The following is a 23,165-nucleotide window of genomic DNA, read 5'->3' as shown; positions in this document are numbered from 1 at the left end:
ACTTGTCATAAAGAAATCGCCATCAAGATTTAGACCTATTGTGGCCTGTTCCGGTCTCAGAAACCATGGACAAGTCTCTTCAACAGACGACCTGGTCTTCTTTTTTCGCGATTGCTGATAATGAAGGACTTGTTTGGTAGTCTTTCTGTAGTGTAGCATTTTTTAACATGCTCCTTCCACTTGTATTTATATTTCTTTATTTTCTACATTATTCGTTATTGGTTTAATCAAATTTGTATTTCTTTTATGATCAAATATATTTTATTTCCCTCATAATTTCATTTCAGCTACTATTAATCTTGGCTTATCTTTTTGTTTTAATGTCCAAATTTGGACAATAAACCAAATCCCGAATTGATAAAGTACATATTATAAACTTTTAGTAGTCTGCTTTTGTGTTGGGATAAGAACTAATAATAAAATAAATAATAATAAAAAATTATGTCAGTCGGATATAACTAACCAAAGGTCAAAATTTCAAAACTTTTTACCTAGATTTATTTTTTATTTTACCGTTTAAAAAATGCTATACTTTATGCCATCCATGCCATATTAGACTTCCCTTATAGGATTATCTTGTTCTGTTTGCTATCATTACAAATACATTATGCTTTAAGTACCAGATCAAATTTAATTTGAAATTACAATGCGCATACTAAACGATAATCGTATTTGTAACCGTTATGAAGGGAGAATATGGGCAGCATGAAAAGGCCAGGAAGAGCGAGTCACATAATTTGTCAGCAACACCTGCATACAGTGACGTCACTCCGCCCGCGCCACGGCTGAGGATTCCATAATTATCTATTAAATAATGCATGATGCAAGCGGTCGAAAACCTTATCTTCATTCTCTTGGGTAGCACGGCCGACAGGTGGTTTTGGGGCATCAAAAGTCGCATTGCTTGACTCTTCGTTGTACATGTACAGTGGCGCATTGCTTGATCTACCTTCATGTTTAAATATTGTAATAATCCATCTTTGGAAGTTAAACTTTAATTATTGTTACATTTCAGCGATAGATGCATTTGCAAAGTACTCTTGATCCCACCACTCATTAAAATTATTATTTTGATATTGTATTTTTTTCGTTAATATTACGACAGAGCTTCGAAATAATAAAATTTTGAAAACTGTTATTTCCAATAAATTTCTTATATTACAAAAACGTGTTGTTACTCGTAATATTTTTGTTGAGAAGATCTATCGATAGCAGCGCACTTATCTGATTAATCATATTTCGTCCTTGTTTGCTATTAAAAGTCACTTTGTCGGTCCTTTCTACTGCTCTGGTTGGTTGGAAAATATCGAAATTTTGTATTTGGAATATTTTAAAAATTGATGAGCAATTCACCTTTTGTTTCAGTTCGACCATTTTGCTCTGAAAAATAACAAAGGGGAAAAACGTGTCGAAATTACGTATCGCGCTGACTCCATTCTGGCTGGATGAAATTTAATAAAATTAGGAATTTAGGATGCACATAATGTTCATATGCTTGAGTGTTTTTAATCGGCATTTTATTGAAAAATTTGGCAAAACGATTCGGACTACAGGTGGAGTACAATGAAATGCGGTATTTCAGATCTCTGTTAATATTTCTCTAGTCGCTGGCAAAACAAAATAATTTCGAATATATAAACGAAAATGGGTAGAAATTAAAAAAATCTTTATACTTTGTGTCTCACTTTTTTTTTTTACAAAAGTATCGCTACTCAACAGTTTTTTGAATAACTAATTATGTCTACAGATATTGTAACTAGTGTAAAAGCAATGGAAATATCGACAATTGAAAAAACCTCAGAACAATTTCAATTCGTATTGTGTATAAATAGAGCATACGCGTAGTGCTCATTTAATGTAATGCCATGATGGGTGGACAGTGTAATGATTTTTTGCTGTTAAACCAGGTCTAGGTTCAAGATAGCTTGATATACATAATATTTTTTCCCGCTACATTCGTAATAATAAGTCGTTACGTTTCAGCAAACTGTGTTTTTAAACGGCCCCAGGTTCAATCGATGAAAAATTATTTTTTTTCGGGTTATGATTTCATTTTTATTGACAAATCAGTTTGAAATGATAACATTTTATATACTTTATTCGGACCATTTTTCATTTTAAAAAGGATTAGAAATTATAAATCTTCTGTGATTAAGTTTAGAATTTAGGAACAATCACTATTGAAATTTGTCGATTCGCTTCAGTTGGTAACAAAATTATACAGTGTATTTTCCCAGAAATGTGACAATGAATGGCGTCACTATGCAAAAATGGTATGAAGTTCGCCTTTTCATGATTGGTTATTATTATTCTTCCTTGACTACTTTTTTATGGATGTGAAGAAAACAGTTTCCTTACCGGTTTTGAAATATTAATCTCCCTCCCCCAAACACACACTATTACTGTATTTCCATAAATTTGGTTCCATTTGCTAGATTTTAAAAAGTTCTTGAGCAAATATAAAACATCGACAAAGAAGTATGAATTAGATTAGTGCCGGCTTAGATACACCTGTATTTGTGTTCATATTGTATACATTGCATTCAAGACTGAGTAAAAATCATCTGCTATACCCTGGACTATTTTTGCTTAATGATTGGGAATTTCTAAATGATAATAATTCTTTCTATCACGATATGTGAATTTTAATGAAATTGGGCACTTAGAGAAGTTAGTAACGGGACGACCTTTGATAGGAAAGACCTGTTGCGAATTCCGTCAAGGATGCACAAAATCTTACGGTTTTTTCAACTAATAGTGAGCCTCGTACGACTAACAGAAGTAGTAATGTTTTTCATCTCCAAGACTGACCGGAGGATATACGTATTAAGAGTAACAGCAGATCATAGTATGCTGTATAATATATGCACGTAAACACAAGAAAAATATTTAATTAACCAAATATTTCGGTCTGGAAATAGCAGCCCATCTTCAGTGGCACTACAAGAACAGTTTAAAAAAAAAAAAAAATACAAGGTGGAATACTAACAATAGATGATTTAAAAATAGAACAAGCCGCGTGATGTTATATCACTAAGTATTAAAGGGAATATTTTAAAGCAGATATATGATTTGAAATAAAGATATTAATTAATAATATTAAATAACAAAATTAATATGAATTAATGAGTTATCCTGATTAGACTTTCCCAGATTTTTGATATAGATATACAGTCATTCCGATTCAGATTAGGACGATGGAGTAAGGTCTCTATACTTTCTTTGAATAAACGTTCGAATTTATAACGGGATCTATGTAAGAGGCGAGTTTTTGACTAAAGGATGTTGTGGTTGGTTTCAATCCCGTGCTGAGCCAATCCAGATTTTTCAGGTTTGTTGTGATGAATGGAGGATTGATGTTCTTGGATTCTTTTTTCAAGAGAACGTCCAGTTTGTCCAAAATAGGAGAGATAACAGTTGCAGGGAATTTGAAAAATCTAATTGGAATACGACCAATTAGAGGATTTGGATTTGCACGCACCATTTTAACTTATATCACGTTCAATATGACAAGGTAACCAGTTGGTAACTCTTTTAGGTAACGAGACACTGCAACCTAAAAGAGATACGGAGCGGTTATTTAGCCTATTTCTTACCCAGTGTGGAATATGCAGAATTTGACTGTTAATAGTGGATATTAAAACTCGGAAAGTTGAGAATTAATTATTTATTTTTGCAAAATATTCATTATATTGATTCTAACCCAACTGTTTTTTTTTTTTTTTTTTAATTGTGTTCTAAGCTGCTGCCGTGTCGTATAACATCGCCAGTCTATCCATCCGACTGTGTTTCGGAGACAGTCAAATTTAAGAACTCACTAATATAGTTATATGTATGGACTTAACGGTTTTAGTTTATTGAGTTTTTTTTCCAACGTGGCTTATGATTGGAAGAAATTGTTCGCTTTTTTTCATCAAGGCTCCCCCCCCCCGGACGGGAACGACAACTTAGAGAAAAATGGTATTATTAATTTACACAACACACACACTGCTTGGAAAGAAGTCAACGGACACCTTGCTGTCAGGAACAAACAGCCATGGTGACCTCCTTTCGCTGCACTGAGCGCAGGAATCCTACGGGGCTTACTTTCCACAAGAGTACGATATAGCGATCAGGGTGAAATTTGGACATTCTTACTGTAAGGCATGTAATGAGGCGCTGGACGGTTGTGGAGTTGACATTCCAGTTCATCCCACAGATGCTCAATAGGGTTGAGATCAGGGCTGTGTGGAGGCCAGTGAAATGTGGTGACGTTCATTGTCCACAAACCAAGCAGTTACGGCAGTAGCCTTATGACATGGTGCATTATCTTTGTTAAAAAGACAATAGCCAGTTCCGTAGAAACTCTACAAAGTAGGAAGCATTGCATTGTCCAGCATGTTCAGATATCTTTCGGAGTTCAATGTGCGTGGCACCACAAACAGAGGTCCCGAGACATCCCCCTCCCAAAAAAAGGAACATATCTCCGTCACCTTTTGAATTTCATAGTTGCGGTTAAGCACTCTAGTAAGAGACATTTTGTGAGCTTTGGTTCTGAATATTTTTGTACAGATTCGTGTTCCAGCCAATGCCTGAAACTCGGCATTCAGTGTGTCGACTGACGAATGGCAGTTTTTACATATTATTTTTCGTAGCACTTGGAGTCGACTCCCTGCTCTTCCATCTCAGTATCACTGATTGTTGACCTGGGATGGCCCAAGTTGTCAACAATTTTCCGAACAGATCGGCTGCAAGCTCCACCATTTCCCTTCTCGCATCCATTTCACCTGGACAGACCTGAGACCATACTTCGGGCGTATAGACCTACTTGACGCAGACGTCCTGCCACACTTTGTCGAGATATCCGCGTACCTGTGCTTGAATGAATGAATAAAGCGCACCGCCGTGGTGCGCCTTAGCAACCGTCTGGAACACATTCCATTGGTTTGCATCGCTTCCAGAGCCTGGATACAGCGCTCTGTGAGATTCCGAACTCTCTGACAATATCAGTAATTCTGCGGCGTTCTTCAAGCTTTCCAATAATTCTTCCCCGCGTGAAATCATCTAGTGATGTCTTTTAGACAATCCAAGTTTGTAACTTTATTCCTTCACGAAAACAGCTCCCTTCAAAAGCAATTCGCTTAGCTAAGCCTTTTATCCTGTTGTGTCACCACGTGACCCATTTTGTGCGCGATTTGAATGTCTACCCCTTTCTAATTGAAATCGTCAATTATACAAATTGCTACGAGCTGATTCGTCTGAATTTTCGCTTGTAATCTTCAGAAACATTGTTTGTCTTTTGGTTTTGGAGACACCAGTGTGTGTATACAGTATATATGCATATGATGATGATGATGACGACAAACAACCTATTTTTCTATCTTCTGCAGGGTGAAGGCCTCTCCCATTGAGGGAGGTTTTTGGTCTACTACTCCCATGGTGACCCAGTCCATATTGGGAGAGTCTATCTATACTTTGGTGTATGAAGGTGGAAAACAATCACAAACATCTATGCCTACACGGGATTCGATCCCGCAGCCTCTTGGCTAGAGAGCGGATTCGCTAACCACTCGGCCGGCATATGTATATATACTGTATATATAATATGCAATCAGCTGACTTGGTTGCCCACGTGGATAGCGTTTGCCGCTATATTAATGTATTTTATATACAGTACAATGTATATAATTGTATTTTTAATAAATGTATTCAGTAGGATAAGCACGTATTGTTTTTAATTTAAATCCTAACGAAACTACTTGCGTGATTACATGAATTGCAATTTACGAAACCAAACGCTGGTACAGTATAAACATAAGTTTTACCTATCCTCTCGTATGGGAAGGCATCGTTCATAAACTTAAGAAAACACATGCTGTGATTTTTATGCCTATATATTAAATTAAAAGTAACATGAAAGAAACAGTCGGCTTAAGTGTAAAATTTCTAGTTGTCTTATACAGTGGATATAGCACAAAATAAACGTTTTGGTAAGAAAATTTCGGGATCGTCTTATACGCCCAGTTCCCTTTGTACAACTTCATATACTGTAATCAAATTTAGGACGTTCACTAGGTTGAATTTTAATTTCATTGAATTCATTTTGTATTGCAAAACAATTCGACTGATAATAAATCCAGCACTTGCTGGACGGAGGTTACTGAAATTTGATAGTTGTAATTTCTATTAAAATCTGTCAAATCTTTTTATCGGTTTTGTTTTGAATCGTTCAATCACTATTCGATTTTTTTTTTTTTTTTTTTTTAATAACTTAACCAGGCCTTGGTGAGCCGAACCAGCAGGCTTCAGGTTCGAATTCTGCTGGATGCTTGATCATCTTTAAGCAGGAGATGAAATTTATCTCCTGCTTAGTGTGAGATCACCTACTGTGTTCCTCCCTTACTGGGTGCCTGAAGTAGCTTGATAAATTTCAACGTTTGATCTCTAGAGCAGGGTTTCCAAACCATATCAAAATATACAAAAATCATATAAAATTAATAAAATATTAACAAAAAAATTCTTAGCCCACCTACGGTGCTAAATGTACTATAGGTTTGCATAAACCTTTTTTTTTGTGTGTGTGTGGGGGGGGGGCACATAAAAATGATAAACTGTGTATACACTGTACTCAGATTGTTGAATATATGTTAGTGCAGCAGTTGCCGTTAAATTGGTTTTTGGTTTCAACTGCTTAAACTTTGTTTTTTCTTTGCACTTTATTGGCAGAATAATTTAAAACAATTTCAGCACACACACAGTTCTCTCATGATGTCGTTGGTTCCTAAAAGCATAGTCTCGTAAGTCAAATCATATTTTCCATTTACTGCATGGTCAGAAATCAAATTTACCTTCCTGTGTTTAAGATTATCATTTTAAATTGCCGTCTATGAGTACAGATTGTCGTTTTTCTAGGCAGTGTTTTGTGCAAATATGATGGATATTTGAACATTAGGAACAAATTATTACTAAACAAACTCTTAAAACTTCCACTCGTCTGCTCTTGCATTTGATTTCCAAACAACTAGAAGGAAGCCCTTTGACGTTTACGTACATCTGCCTAAAACATAAAAGTTTCTAATTCATTGGCCGGTATGCGTAGTTGTGAATGTTCATAACGGTGAAGTGAGTATTCTCCAGCGAAGCACGTGAAAATTCAGCGAGCCCTGAGTTTGACATGACTGGTGTAGACGAAATAAAATTGAGTCATCCCTTGAATTTTGTTTTGTCGAAATACGTAGCATTTTATTATTTCCACCACTTCTTCGAGTCTAACTGTTGAAAGCACAGCATTTTTTTGTCTCATCCTTGATAATATTGCTTCTGTGTTGTACGAAACTTTATTCCTGAATGTTCGTGACATCTCTTTTCTCAACATATTTGTGTATTTTATGTGCTATTTCTCTTAACTCTGTCTCTCTCCTGCGTCGAAAATGTCTCACATGCAATAAATTTCATTAAGATCAGTTTTATTATTGGATGTTTCGGGCATCTAAGAATAGAAAAAAAAAGTTCTAACTTAATCACCTACTTTGTGTGCGATAGGGTTAAGAGAAATTGGCACATAAAATACACAAATATGTTGAGAAAATAGTTTTCGCGAACATTCAGGAATAGAGTTCGGTACCTTTCTGAACCAACGTTGATTGATTTGTCAGTTACTTAAGTCTTTGTAGCGAACTGGTATCATAATATCTAATTTTAGGAGGTTTTAATGTAATGTGGTTCCTATGTTTTTTTTTTCTTCACCACTCACTCCAGATGTCATATGGTTTGTACATGTCATGGGTAACGCGATGATAGAATTTATCATCGCGTTACCCATGTTTTGAAAAACAAATATAGTTCTGGTGTAATGTCATTGCTAATGATAGATGGCCATGATGAGCAGCGATCCCAGCACATTCAGGGAACAGAGTTTGTCGTGTATATTATACCTTATATATAGAGGGCATATTAATCTGAGTAACATCGCCCTTTTTTATAACCATTTTTGAATATAGGCCTCTCCCATTTGTGTTTATATTTCTCTGTCGAAGGCTTCTCGTTGCCAGCATTCTCCAGCCATCTCCAGTAGGTCATCCTTCCATTTTCTCTCTGGTTGTCCAGGCATTCGTCTTTCTTAATATGAATGCCACTGGATCCATGTATCGCTTTTCTATTTTAATTTTAAAATCTGTATCCAACACTTTTGTTTCTTATATTCATTCCTTATTTCGTTTTGCAGTCTTATGTTTATTCTAGCTATCTTCATTCTACGCTTTCTTTTCCTCATCAGTATTTGTTTAGTTATTGGCCATATCTCTGATCCATATGTCATAATTGGGCGACACATTGGTTGAAACGTTTGACTCTGTTTTCTGGTTTCAGAAAACAGTCATAACTATTTATTTATTATTATTATTTTGCCAAAAGCCGTCCAGCTGAGCTGAATTCTTTTTTATTTCTTTATAAATGCTTCTTTATCCTAATATAAACATTCTCTATGTTTATTGTTGTCTATCATTTTTTTTCTTCAGTTGTCTGGTTTCCTTCGATATATTTCATTATTTTAGTTGTTTTATAGTTTATGCATAGTCTTACTTTATTTGATATTTCATTTAATTCATTCATCATTTCTTCTAGTTCTCTTTTGTTTGCTATTATCAGTTTTTTGCTTTATTTTATATATATATATATATATATATATATATATATATATATATATTAATCCCTTTGTTACTCCACTCTAGTTCACTTAGGGCATATTCTAATACTGCATCGAATAAATTAGATGAAATAGTTTCTTATATTCATTTCTTATTTCGTCTTGCAGTCTTATGTTTATTCATTTGGAATGGGCTGCTGGATTATATCAGAATACTAGCAGTTGCTTTTTTCATATATTTTGTTTAGTAGCTGAATATAACTGTCTTGCTCCATGTTTCCTCATTGCTATTGGGATTGCTTGTTTTTCAACTGAATCAAATGCTTTTTTTTTTTTAATTTTAAATCTATAAAACCTAAGTACAATGGTGAGTTGTATTCTCTGCATTTTTCTTTTAGTTTCAATATTTCCAGAGGTTGATTATGCTCAACTCCTTTCTGAATCTAGCTTGTTCATTAGGCTGAGCCTATCTAATTTTGTGGTGATTTCTGTTTATATTTATAACAGTTCATATACTTGTGACCTCATGTGTATAGATCATGAATTTTCTATCTTTTGCTTATTATCCTTTTTGAACAAAAATATCATGATTACATTCTAGCTGTTTGGCATTCCTTCCTCTTTTAGGCATTTAGTATATAGATTTTTTTTAGTTATTTTAACATTTCTCTTGTCGTTTTCATCATTTCTATTTTAATTCTGTCTTCTCCCTGCATTTTATTATCTTTCGTTTCTTATTCTATTTCGAAATTTTGCATTTCTGGGATACTAACTTGTTTTTCCTATCTGACTTCCACGTGATAGTGTTTTTTATTTATATATTTATTTTTTTTTTATTGATTCCATACACGAGAAGTCGAGAGACTTCTCGTGTATGGAATCAATAAGCACATCAGTACCGTGTGTGGGCACATCAATCCCCATCTTTGACGAGGCAAATCAATGCCTCGTGAAAGATGGAGGATTATTCCGTGTAAAAGCCCTCGTTAAAAGCCCAGAAAATATAATTCATTTTTAATTATATTTTCTGAGAGAGAGACTACGATTGTTGCAAGAATCATTATGGCGAAATCGCATCTTCTTGAACGCTCGTTTATTGATTCGTCAAATGCACAATCTGCCAAATGCAGAAGTCCAATTATTGAAATAATTAGAGCACCGAAAAGCGAAAAACACGCCAAAACGTTGTCTTCATTTTCCTCCTCCTCAGACACTTCTGTAGATTGTATCTTTCAACCGATTTCGACCAAATTTAGAATAATTTTTAACGTTACTGAAGTCCTAAAAAATTGCGTCTGTTAGGACTAAAATGACAAGGCGGGGGAGGTCTTTTTTCAGCTGATTTCGATTAAATTTGGTATGTCTTCGTTTCTTATTGCTGTTTATGCTTCCGTGACAGTTTTATCCTTGCCTGGTGAAAATGAAAGAGGATCGGTCCTTCGCAGATACCCACTATAAAACGACTGCAACCAAATATGGACTGTAGCTGTTTTGGACATTTTTCACTGGCCTCTGAAAATTGTCAACTAAAATTAAATAAATGGAATTATAAGGATCGCATGGGGGGGGGTGGGGGGGGGGGGGGGTGGGGGGGGGGGGGGGTGGGGGGGGGGGGGGGTGGGGGGGGGGGGGGGTGGGGGGGGGGGGGGGTGGGGGGGGGGGGGGGTGGGGGGGGGGGGGGGTGGGGGGGGGGGGGGGTGGGGGGGGGGGGGGGTGGGGGGGGGGGGGGGTGGGGGGGGGGGGGGGTGGGGGGGGGGGGGGGTGGGGGGGGGGGGGGGTGGGGGGGGGGGGGGGTGGGGGGGGGGGGGGGTGGGGGGGGGGGGGGGTGGGGGGGGGGGGGGGTGGGGGGGGGGGGGGGTGGGGGGGGGGGGGGGTGGGGGGGGGGGGGGGTGGGGGGGGGGGGGGGTGGGGGGGGGGGGGGGTGGGGGGGGGGGGGGGTGGGGGGGGGGGGGGGTGGGGGGGGGGGGGGGTGGGGGGGGGGGGGGGTGGGGGGGGGGGGGGGTGGGGGGGGGGGGGGGTGGGGGGGGGGGGGGGTGGGGGGGGGGGGGGGTGGGGGGGGGGTTTCGCAAATCAGAAAAAGATGAAACACAAGTGTTCCTGTTTTTGGTTCATCTATTGCAGCAATAAAACATGTTCCATGGTTACCCTGATTAGGGCCGAAACCGGCCAACCCATAATAAAATTTTAAGATGGCCGAAGCATTCCATGGTCGAGGGTGTAAGGTTACATATCTCAATCACTTTTACAATTATAATTTGTGGAATTTTTTACTCGATCCCGGGGGGAGGGCAAGTGCCCCGTTTTCCCCCTCTGCAACGCCCATGATCCCCCATGAAGCTTTTCTGCATTTTTAAATAGTATGAGTGATCTTGTCTTTAAGACAAGATCACTCATACTATTTAGTATTACAGGATCGCTAAACCCTAGACACACCAAAACAAAGCCGAGGTAGTTTTTGTAAAAGTTTTTGGTAGTTTTACTGTAAAAAATTGTTACTTGTTTATGTTATATCTCCTTAGCATAGTGGCACTCTTTGGCTTTTGGAAAGTCAAGGTTCAAGTTCTGTCTTACTTTGAGAAGAACGTTCATAAGCGCTTTTAACTAACGCAGTAGTATCATATGGAGTTGATTTGATTTTCCTCCCCGAATCTTTTTTTTTTTTTTAAAAAATCTTGTATTACATGTTTAACAATAATAATTCTTGGTAGTTGCAGACCTTTAAGGCCTATGATTTGTCCTCACTGGCTTTTGTAACCATAATTTAGAATAAGGTGGTTAGTCTTTGTGTGTAAAATTGTATGTTTGCAGGATGAAAATCCTGTTTCCAGTTGAAAAAAAAAAAAAACCTTGCCACCTCCATATGAGACTGACTAATTCATCTTCAGTTTGAAAAACTTCGATCAAGTTTCTTTGCATTTTAGACAGGATTCAACCCCTATCTAAAATGCAGTCCCTTATGTGTAGGATTGCAGAACTTACAGCACATTAGCGCACTATATGGGAAAGAAGTGAAGAGAGATGGAATGTTCTTTTTTTTTTTTTTTTTTTTTTCATAAAAATGAAAGACAAATCTTATAAACTCAAGAAGAAGTGGCTCTTACAGTCATTTATAAGAACAGTAGTTGTAGAAGTAGGCCATAAAAGAAATGAAATCTTGGTGTGATTTAGAGACTTCACAGCCTATTGCTGCAGCATACTTGGAAACAGGAGTAGAGAGGAATAGCTGGAGTCAGTTTAGCTAAGTTGTGCTCATGAAAGTACCTGTAGCAAAGGAAAACAACTCATCACTTATTTTCATAGTCAAGTAACCTGGTAGCACTCTTCTGGATAATATCAACAATTTTAGAGAGATTTTTGATGTATTATCCCAAATATGAGAACCATTCCACTGATGGTGGGGAAAAAGTGTATTGATTACATTCTTTGACAGCTTCATCATTTTAGATTTAGTTTAAAAGAAGGGGGGGAGGATCTAAACTACTTTCTAGTTTTGGTTTCAAAAATGTTTTTAAAAACAAGAACTGTCATCATTATCCATATAGGGTTAGCCATTGTTCATGTGAGATATTATGTTTTGAATGTAAAAGGATATCAAGTTTTTTGGTGGCTGGTATGTTTGTGCTAGGAAAGTGTGATATAAGTTTTGCTGAAGATAAGAGGTAGTAGTGAGTGAAATCTTTGTTATGTAGAATTAAAAATCATTACTGTCATTCCAGCAAAGAATGGTAAGGAGATCAGATCATCTTAACTGATGCATCATTTTTCTCTCTCCCCTTGGGAATACAGATTGTAGTAAATACATCATCTTTCATCCATTGATATAACTTCTTCAAAACCCCGTATGGGATGGAATTCATCTAGGTTTTCCAATCAGATTTAACAAGGTTTGTAATGGAGGTGTTTCCCTTGTATCTATAATTCTAAGTACGAAATTGAAACTGTGTGTATTGATTTATTATATATCCAGGGGATTTATACCTTGAATTTTATTATTTGAGTGACAGTAGCTGTTATTTTGATAGCAGTAGCTGTTATTTTGATAGCTATCACTAGCCATTTAATTCTTTTTATTGATTTGCCTAGTAGAGGTTTAAAAATAGTGTACCATTTCAGAATTGGCATTGGGTACTACTATCTTTATCATGAACATTGGATTGTTCATGTATTATTGCATTTAGTAATATAATTTGCCGAAGAATGTGGCAGGGGATTTGAGCTGTGCTGAAAAAAAAGTGCTTTTTTAATCGGTCAATAGTGTGACTTCTGTCGGGATTTGTGCTACGTTGTTTTTCTGTAATACAAGTGTCCTTCAGTGGTTGTTTTTGGAGTCAGTTGTTGTTGTTTCTATATTGTGTATTTGTGATTACTGAGAAGGAGGGGTCGGAATCGGATGCATAGTGGTGGAAGAGAAGAAGATAACACAAGTTTTCATTATTTAGATATTTAGTATACTTAAATATATTTTATACTTATACTATATAACATAACTTATATAGTTATACTCACTTATACTTATTTAGCGTTTAGTTGTAATAGTTCTTCGATACTATTTTGAATAATGGCGGCAGCTTCAATTGCAAATGGCGTATCACCAAGTTCCCCATTTAAGGACTCCATTTTGCATGATATAATAAGGGATTTTGTGACATGGGGGATTTGTGGAATGTATGTGTCACGGCGGTTGTATATGTTGCAGGTGAGAGAAGGGGAAATACGTATATGTGCAAACTGCAGGCAATGGGAGGAACTTGGTGAGTTAGAGATGACTTTAACTGACCTCGTTGAGTCAGAGGCAGGAGATTCTCCACATAGAGAGATGAGTGGTATGATAGAGGGCGAGAATGGTGAAAGAAATATGAATGGAAAAATGAGAATGGAGAGTGTGGAAAGGTTGAATGATTGTGAAGTTTTTGGAGATGGTCTCAATTGGGAGGATGAATGGCAAGCAAGAGTGGCCGACTTCTAGATAGAGATAGGTGGAATGTCAAGGGAATGAGATGAGCAAAGCGTGAAACACGAGATTAGGCAAATGGAAGAGATGAATACAAGGCAAATCAGAGTAGGAGTGAGGGAGAGTTATGGGAATGATAGAAGAGGAGAGAATAAGAATAGTAGAAGAGAGGAAATGAGAGAGAGTTATGGGAATGGTAGAAGAGAGGGAATGAGAGAGAGTTATTGGAATGGTAGAAGAGGAAAGAATAGGAACAGTGGAAGAGAGAGTTATGGGAATGATAGAAAAGGAGAAAATAGAAGCAGTAGGAGAGAGGGAATGAAGAGAATGCAAGGGAGTGCTGGAACTAGGGATAGAGTGATGTTAGGAATGATGCAAGTAGAGGAACACAGAGAGAAAGTGTTAGAGGAGAGAGAGAGGGAGGAATCCAGGTGAGCCATCGAGGAACAGGGTAGTAAGAGGTGTAATGTATGGGGACTCAATGATCTGTGGTGTGCAAGATAGGATGCATGAGGAGTGTTTGCCTCGAGGAAAGATAGAGTGGCAGTGATGAGCTGAGCAGAAGAGCAGTAATATTGAATAACATAATATTCAAAATGTGTCAGTAGAGAGGATTGGAATATGTGGATGCTTGGAGGGTGATTTAGGACAGAGAGGAATTGAATTAGGACAGAGACCGCTTGCATTTGAATGAGGAAGGCTGTAGGCATCTGGAGAGATTGCTGTTCCGAATGAGTCGGTGTTTCAATGCAGGGAAACTAGCCCAGGTGGATGGTAGCAGGGGTAGCCTCTTGTGGGAATGGGTGCTTGGGGAGAAGGGGAGTGGCATCAGGTATGCTGAACCCAGTGGAGTCTAGAGAGTATAATGATAGGTATACAAACAGTGGCATTTTTATGCTTTATACTAATGCCAGGAGTATCTGGAATAAAGGTGAGGAATTGGTGGTGCTGATAGCATCAGCCTGGCCAAAGATTATAGAGATCACTGGGATGTGATTGACAGAAGAGGATATAATAACAGGAATAGAAGTAGCAGTGCACTGCATTTTTCGGCAGGATAAGAAGGGAAAGTGTGGTGGTGGTGGAGTACTGCTTATGATAAGTGACAACTTATGTCCTCTAAGAGTGGAGGCTTTGGAAGGCAGTGGCACTAATAATTTTGAAAGCATATGGTTTGAAGTAGAAGCGGACAAGACAGGATATTTAGTGGGGTGTTGCTACGAACTAAGGAGCATAGAGGGTGGCGACCAGGAGATGTTTAGACAGTTGAGCTTGACAAGTGCAAGAAGAATGACTGTTATGGGAGATTTTAACTACAGCAGTATAAATTGGGGAGAGGAAGATGCATGTAGCAATAAAGGAATGGGATTTCTAGAATTCTTGAGGGACAAATGTCTTAGGCAACATGTAATAGAGGGAACAAGAGGTTCAAGAGTTTTGGATTTGTCAATAACTGAGATGACATCTCTCCTACCAGTTGGACAGAGTGACTATGTGGTTTTGATTTGAAAAATGTATAGACATGCAGGAGTATCAAAGAGATGGGAACGTATGTGGAATTATAAGGCAGGTGGTTATAATAGTCTTAGATATCAACTTGGAGAAGTTTCATGGATGGAGGAATTGAAAGGCCAGGCTATCATTATTGCTTGGGAAATTGTGAAGAATGTTTGTTAGCAGCAATAGTAAGCTGTATTCCACAAGTGAAGAAGAGGACACAATTTGGTGTAAAGTGGATGACAAACAATATTAAACAGGAACAGCATGTGAAAAAGAGGCTATGGAATAGATATAAGGAGACAGGTGAAGATCAGATGCATGAAGAATATAAGACTCAGGCCAGGAGTGATTAGTATGGTAAGGAAGGCAAAACTGGAATAAGAGAAGAGATTGGCCCTAAGATCCAGAGAAAATCCTAGGGAATTTTTTAGCTATGTGGTCAGTAGGAGGAGAAATGATTGTGGAAGAATGACATTGTGGGATAAAAATGGGATAGAGTGACTGATGCAAATGACATAGTGGAATTGTTCAATGAACACTTTATTGGAGTATTTCATCCTTAAGGAGTAAATTTTAATACTAGAGGGATAGGGTAGGTTTGAGGTTTAGAGGTGCAGGAGGAGAGTGTGTTCCAAATACTGAGTACTCTGGATTTCAGAAAAGCTGTGGGACTGGATGGTATTTCACCACAAAAGAAAATGTGCTAGATAACTGAAAGCTCCTTTAACCTGACTTTTCAATGAAAGTCTGGCTACAGAAAAGGTGCCTGGAGAATGGAAGGAAGCTAAGATAGTGCCATTGCATAATGGTGGTAGCAGACTGGAAGTGTCTAATTATAGGCCAGTTTGTGTATCATCAGTAGTTAAGATCTTGGAGAAATTAGTGAGGGACCGTATACAGCATTGGGCAGATGAGGGTAATGTTATCTGTGAGTCAACATGGATTTATTAAGGGGGTGCTCTTGTTTTAGTAATATACTAGCCTTTTATAATAAAGTTACAAGAGCAATGATGAGGGAAAGGAATATACTGCCATTTTTTTGGAGTTAGCAAAGGCATTTGACAAGGTATCACATGATAAGCTGATTATTTAAGTTGCAGCACACAGGTTTGGATGTCATGTTGGTCAACTGGATTCAGGATTGGCTGCCCAATAGGTATCAGAGAATTGTGTATGGTGGGGCAGTTTCAAGGAGGCAGATGGTTACAAGTGAGATCCCACGGGGCTCAGTACTGGCACCTATATTGTTTAACCTTTATATCAATGACATTGTCAGTGGATTGCAGGGGATATTCAGTTGTTTGCAGATGATGTGAAGCTGGGAAAGGTTATTAGTAATAGTGCAGATTTGGTAGCCCTGCAAGAGGATTTGAATAAACTAGACAGATGGGCAAATAAATGGGGGTATAGGTTTAATGCAGCAAATTGGAGCATCTATTGGAGGAGTAGTTCTGGAGGAAGTAATGAAGACAAGAGATTTGGGGTTGATGATTGATTAGAAACCTGAAATTCAGGGGATGTATTGCAAAGAGGATGATGGTAACAAAGAGGATTTCTGCAATACTGAGAAGGATGCCGACCTGCAGAGGTAAAAGAGATCATTCTGTTGTATAAGACTCCGATCAGACCACGCTTAGACTATTGTTCTCGGATATGGTCCCCAGGATTTGAAGGGGATAAATTAACTGTGGAGAGGGTATAGAGGCAGATAACAAAAATGGTTTCAGGCTACAGTGTTAGTTATGAGTATCAGCTGAGGGAATGTTGACTGCAGAGTTTGGTAGATGGGAGAGGTGATATTAGTGAGACTTTTATACTGTTGAGAGGTGGTTATAGGGTTGACACTGGGGAGTTCTTTCGCTTTGTTAAACAGCGGGAAGGAGTGATGACAAGGGGCCATCCCTGGAAGTTACGAAAGGAAGCTGTGAGCAAGAGGGTGAGGAGTCGTTTCTTTGCATGGAGGGTGGTTGAACTGTGGAATGCATTGCCTGATAGGCTGGTTGAGAGTGAGAAGGATCAATGAGTTTAAGGAGTGGTATGATAGACTTTGTTTCATAGGAAGGACCTCCTGCGATGAGTCTTTTGACTTCATGGAGGCCTGAATAATAATAATAGTAATAATAATTATAGAAATATTGTTAGTTTCTAATAGTCTTAAGAATGTCTAAACACTTGCCACACTAGGCAGTGTCTAAAACAAAAGTTAAAGTAGGTATAGTATGCCCACGCTTTGTAGAGCTTCGCAAGAATAGTCGATTCATGCTGAAGGGGAGTAAGAAATGAAGGACGTACGAATCGGTCGCCAACATGCGAAATGACGTGCTTTAGATAAAATTTTCCAACTGGTATACAAGCAAAATCGTTACCACTTTAAAATCTACAATGATCATGAAAGAGAAGTTAATTTTCCGACGTGTAATAATAAACAATTCATCCCAGAAGACGGATTGATTACCCTATTATCGGAATGGATTATCCTTTTTGTGACATGCGCAGAAGTGTTGAAGGGTCTTGAATCTGTAGTCGTACTATACTACTGTGGAGTATGTTTGTCCCAGTGATCAGAAATGTTGCAGCAGTGATGATGATAATATAACTGAGATAATCTGACATTGAAAATATCCCAATTAAAAGCAATTATTAGAAAATCTTCCATATAGTTTGAAAAAATGGAAAAGCATTTAATGAAATTTAGACAGGATAAGAAAAATTATCAGGACAAGAAGAGACAGGAAAGCACTGAACTTGGTCATGATAATAATATAATAACAACAACAACAAGGTAAGTCAGTTATAATAAAAGAAATTTTCACTTGCCGATGGAGTCACTACTTTCACCTTCCTAGGGATGAAAATTTAAGCTATGAAAATTACAATAGAAAAGTAAAAGAGATGATAGTTCTTGTTGGACCTAATGATTTAAGTAGCAACAAATATAGTGAGAAAGAGTATGTGGGAGATCTGTTTGGAAGAAGTGAGAAAGAAAAGTGAGAGTAAAAATTTAGGTTTGCTACTGAGATACAACAGTGCTGAGTTAAGAAGGAGGGCTATGATAGCAAGTGATTCAATGCACAGTCTGTGTAGAACAAATGGATATGAGTTAGATGTCTGGAAAACATTTGATGGCAGAAAGGACTTTTATATAAGAGGGAGGATGACCTGCATTTATCAGGAGCCTGAAAAATTACTTATTGGGGTGAGACCTAATTCAGAGAGTCAGGGAAACTAGGTCATCCTGGCAGGAATGGCTAGAATGTGTGTGTGAAAGTTCAGGTTTGGTATGCAAATATGATAAAGATATATGAATGACATTGAGCATAGTTATCTGGTGAAGGGGTGGAAATGTATGCTTTGGGAGTTTGGACCTTTTGAGTGTGTCTAGGGGGGAAAAGAGAAAGTTTTACAACAAGGCTAAATAGATCACATATCTAAGTATAAGAAAATGCCAAGTGGTAATTTGTTGTCTATACCAAATGCCAGGAGTATCAGGAACAAAGGGTTTGAGTTCATTGCTTTACTGAATATGTTGTGGCCAAAGACTGTTGGCATTTAGTGAAACCTGGCTATTAGAATCAGATGTTGTAACTGGGATTGAGTGAAAAGGGTATAGTATATTTAGGAATGACAAAAGAGATAGGGGAGGAAGGGAGTACTACTAATGATGCCAGACAACTTGAGTCTATTTAGTGTAGAAATGCATGAAAGCATTAATGATAATTATGTCCTATGTAGCAGTGAGGTTGAAGCTATCTGGTATGGAGGGTAACAGGATGAAATACATGGTGGAGTATTGCTATAGACTTTGTAGTTCATTTGCAGGAGATGATGAAATGCATCACCAAATTACCCTGATAAGTACTAAATGAGTGATCATTATGGGTGACTTTAGTTATCCAAACATTGATTGGTAGAAGAAAAGATGATAAGAATGAAGCAGAATTTGTTGAGTTCTGGTGAGACAACTTTCTCAAGTAACATATAAAAGAAGGAACTCGGAGTCAAAGAGTGTAGATTTGTTCATAATGTCAGGAGTCTCTGTTAGTATATTGCTATTTTACTGCCAGTTGGTGACAGTGAACTTGTGATTTTCCTGGGCAGTAGTTAATTATATTGATGTTCTAATTAGAACAGCTTACATGCTGAACTACAAACCTGGAAATTATGACCTACTTGGAAGAACTATCATTGTTCATTCCATGGTATTGGTTACTGAATGGGAAAGATATCATCAATGCATGGGAATCTTTGAAAAAGTACTTGAATGAGGCGGTATCTAAATGTATCCCTGTAGTTCAAAGAATAAATAGGACAGGAATAAAATTAATGTGCAACCTAATTAAGCAAGAGATCCTGAGAAGATCATGTGGAAGGAATATCATAACAAGAAGAGTTATGAAATATATAAAACAAGGCTAGAAAAGTAATGAGTATTGTGCAGAAAGCTAAATCAGAGTATGAAAAGAAACTGGCTATGCAGGCTAATGGCAATCCAAAAGAATTTTATCATTATGCTGCAATTAAAAGAAAGAATGAATGTGGAAGATTATTGAATACAGATTGTCAGAAGCTAGTGCGATTGTTCAGTTAATGACTGATCACGTTACATACACGTGATATATCAACCAGGTGTATGTAACATTTTGGTGCACAGTGCTACTATTACATTAGTGGTGGATGAGAATGAGGCTGAAGAGCTACTGCATAACCTGGATAAGAATTCTGCAATAGGGACACATGGATGTGTTCCCTATTGCCACATGGAACATGTCTTTAGCACATATACTAAAAGCATGTTCAGCTAAATTAGCTGGGCTTTGTATAACTTGAGTCTTAGCTTAGTAAAGATACTACGGGAATGGACAGAATGTATGATAGCTCTGTTGTAAACTATCAGATGCACTGGTGCAAAAACCAGTGCGTCTGCATACCAACCTATCAGTAACTTGCATACAGAAATGGATGGACAGACAAGCTATGCTGTCAAGAAACATCATAGGTGTACTAAATGGAGGACATTTTAGCAATTTGCACATACACTACTTGGAAAGAAGTTAATGGATACCATAGTGTGAGAAACAAACGGTCATGGTTCTTAATGAGATGCAGGACCTCCTTTCACTGTGATGACTGCACAGCAGTCCTACGGGCAATACTTTCCATACGTCTACAATAGCGATCAATGGGAATTTTTTTACCATTCTTCCTGTAGGCATGTAATGAAGTCCTGGACTGTTGTGGGGATGACATCCCTTGACCTCATCCGATGCTCCACTTCATCCCACAGATGTTCAATAGGGTTTAGATCAGGGTTCTGTACAGGCCAGTCAATTGTGGTGATGTTTATGTCTCCAAACCATGTTGCTACAGCAGCCTTATGACACGGTGCATTGTCTCTTGAAAGAGACAGTGGTCAGTTCTGTAGAAATGCCACAAAGCAGGAAGCATTGCATTGTCTGGAATGTTCAGATACCTCTTGGAGTTCTGTGTTCATGGCACCACAAGCAGAGGTCAGAGGCCAAACCATAAAAAACAGGACTGCACTGCCACCTCTGAATTTTGTAGTTGGGTTATGCACTCTGGTGAGAGATGTTCACCCAGCATTTGCCACACCCACACCTGTCCATCTGCTCAATAGAAGGTATAGCGTCACTCCATAACACAGCTTTCAACCCTTTCATGTCCCACTTTAGATGCTTTGCACCACTGAAAAACGACACTGCATGTTCGTTTGTGTAATACGGGAGGTTGCATATTGTGTTCCTAACATGGAAACCCATTCTTCTTGGTTCTGGTTTTTATGCAGATTCATGTTCCAGTTGATTCTCCAAACTCCACATTCAACATGTCAGCCAACAAATGATGGTTTTTACATATTATCCTTCGGCGATAATGTATAACCTCCCTAAATGAGTCCTTGACTCCTGAAGGTCTCGGATAATAATAATAATAATAATAATATTCTCTGTTTTAGGCCAGGTTAAAAAGTTTTCTACGTGTGTTCCTTGTCTGCCTTTTATATTGTTCATCCAGTTTGCTCTGTCTTTCTCTGCAGCATCAAACTAAGAATTTAATATTAAGAATTTCTTAAGATATGTCCTAAATATCTGATTTTTCATAGTTTGATATCTCAAGCTTCCACTGATGAGACCTTAGTAAAGGTTAAAGTCAATCAGGTATTGCAATATGAGTGTCTGAAGAGTGTGTTTTACATTATGAGATACTGAGGCAGTTTGATTGGATTGTGATTAGGCTACTTTATATACAAGGAGCCTAATCAAGAATACATTTAGTTTTAATATGTGTTGTTTTTTCTATTTTTATCCTTTTCTTCTTTACATATATTCAATTTAAAATAGTCACCATTTTTGGAGAGGGTCTACATCTGTTGAACATGTTGCACATAAAATATATTGCTAAATTATTAATAAAAATGCATCCATATGAAAAAAAAACTTTTCTTTTTTCTTTCTTTTAGGAATAACTAGTGTAATCTTCTGCAATGCAGTTACTTCTAATGATACAGGCATTTGGATTGGTGCTGTTAGCTAGTCATGTCCAACTAATAGAAATACCTAATGTCAAGTATCCTCCCACCATGGTAAAGCAACCTCCATATGAACAACTATTCCATGTATCCCAGACACCAGATGAAACAGATAAACCTTTTATGTTAGAATGTGAAGCTCAGGGAAATCCAGAACCTAAGTAAGTAAAATCATCCATTGTTTCTGTCATCAGCCCCATCATTATGGGGCCCACCTTTTTATTTTTGCATTTCATATCAGTATACTCTCTACACCCTTTGTTATTGAGTTTCACTGATGACCTCTGTGCAACAAATTTCTTCTTGTTTACCATATTTCGGAGATACTTTTCCTACCATTATTACTGTTGTACTATATTCTATCACAAAAGTTATTAATCTTTTCATCTTGCACATTCTCTGCTCTGATCATCAAATTTCTCCATATTTCCTCCTGTGTGTGTGTGTGTGTGTGTGTGTGTGTGTGTGTGTGTGTGTGTGTGTGTGTGTGTGTGTGTGTGTGTGTGTGTTAAGCATTATCAGAGTGAAAGTTAACTTCTCCTTATGAACGTCAAGAAATGAACACATATTTACAAATGTTGCATGAAGAAATAAATTACAACTCTCAATTCATTTTACAAACATTTTCAATCAAAATAAAAAGTGTACACTCGAGTATTAATTGGCTTGTGAAAGAGTTAGGAGTCTTTTTCAAGAGATTAAACTGCACATTGGAGAAATGGCAGACAATTCTGCCAAATTTAAGGCTAATACTGGGTGGTTTTCTAGATTCCAGAAAAAAATAAATATGTAAAAAAACACTTTCTTCTGTCAAGTCTACAAGTGCTGATTATGATGTGGCCAAAGAATTTCTTTTGACATTATTATCATATATATTATCATCACTTTCATGGACTTTTATTGCAAGTGAAGAGATAAAAGTTCCAAGATTCAAAACTTGAAAGAAATTTTTTTTCAAAGAAATTCTGGATATACTGTACAAATTTGGTAATTACCAAACATTCTTAATTGCTCAGGTAGTTCTTGGAATAAACGGAATAAACAAAAATGAAAGGAGTGACTTAGCCTTAATGATCACCTGCATTGTATTATAAGCTGATTTTATAACCTAATCCTGTCCTTGTTGACTATTCTCTCTCTACCTAACTCTCATGTGTGTAGCCACTGACTTTCCTCATTTTACCAAAACACTGCCACAACTGTAAAATCAGTTAAAAATAACTCTTCCTTCGGAAGCATATCTACTAAAAGAAAGTGTCTCTTGGTTTGTGAAAAAGTCAAAATTATTCATGAGATAGAATATAGTGCTGAAAACTTTACAGTGCATAAAAGTTCTTTTTCCTCTTTAACAGTATCGACATTGTGGAAGAATAAAGATGCTTACATATCAGCGCTGGAAAACAACATAACCTAAACAAAAAATTCAGAAAGTGCGAGCTTACAAATGTTTATTAATCATAGCTTCACTGGTTTACTATACAAAAGAAGTACTGGGTTCCCAATAGATGATTTGATCTTGTGGAAATGAAGTGGAAAAATTTGCAAAT

General features: G+C 37.6%; 1 protein-coding gene across 1 annotated transcript in view; it reads left to right on the top strand.

The window, feature by feature from the left end:
* LOC150094452 (neuroglian-like) overlaps positions 1–23,165 on the top strand; it is a 479,168-nt gene that overhangs the window by 65,480 nt on the left and 390,523 nt on the right. Inside the window, exon 2 of the mRNA XM_090412472.1 lies at positions 21,550–21,779. Within this exon, the coding sequence (XP_090268598.1) occupies positions 21,574–21,779 (206 nt within the window). The 5' untranslated portion in view covers positions 21,550–21,573. The remainder of the gene's footprint in view (positions 1–21,549; positions 21,780–23,165) is intronic.

The sequence above is a fragment of the Typopeltis vanoorti genome, chromosome 22, assembly GCF_054136105.1.
Source record: "Typopeltis vanoorti isolate ZY-2024b chromosome 22, IOZ_Tvanoo_1.0, whole genome shotgun sequence".
Classification (NCBI taxonomy): Eukaryota; Metazoa; Arthropoda; class Arachnida; order Uropygi; family Thelyphonidae; genus Typopeltis; species Typopeltis vanoorti.
Note: the sequence above shows the minus strand (reverse complement) of the source record. Positions and strands in the feature narration are given on the sequence as shown.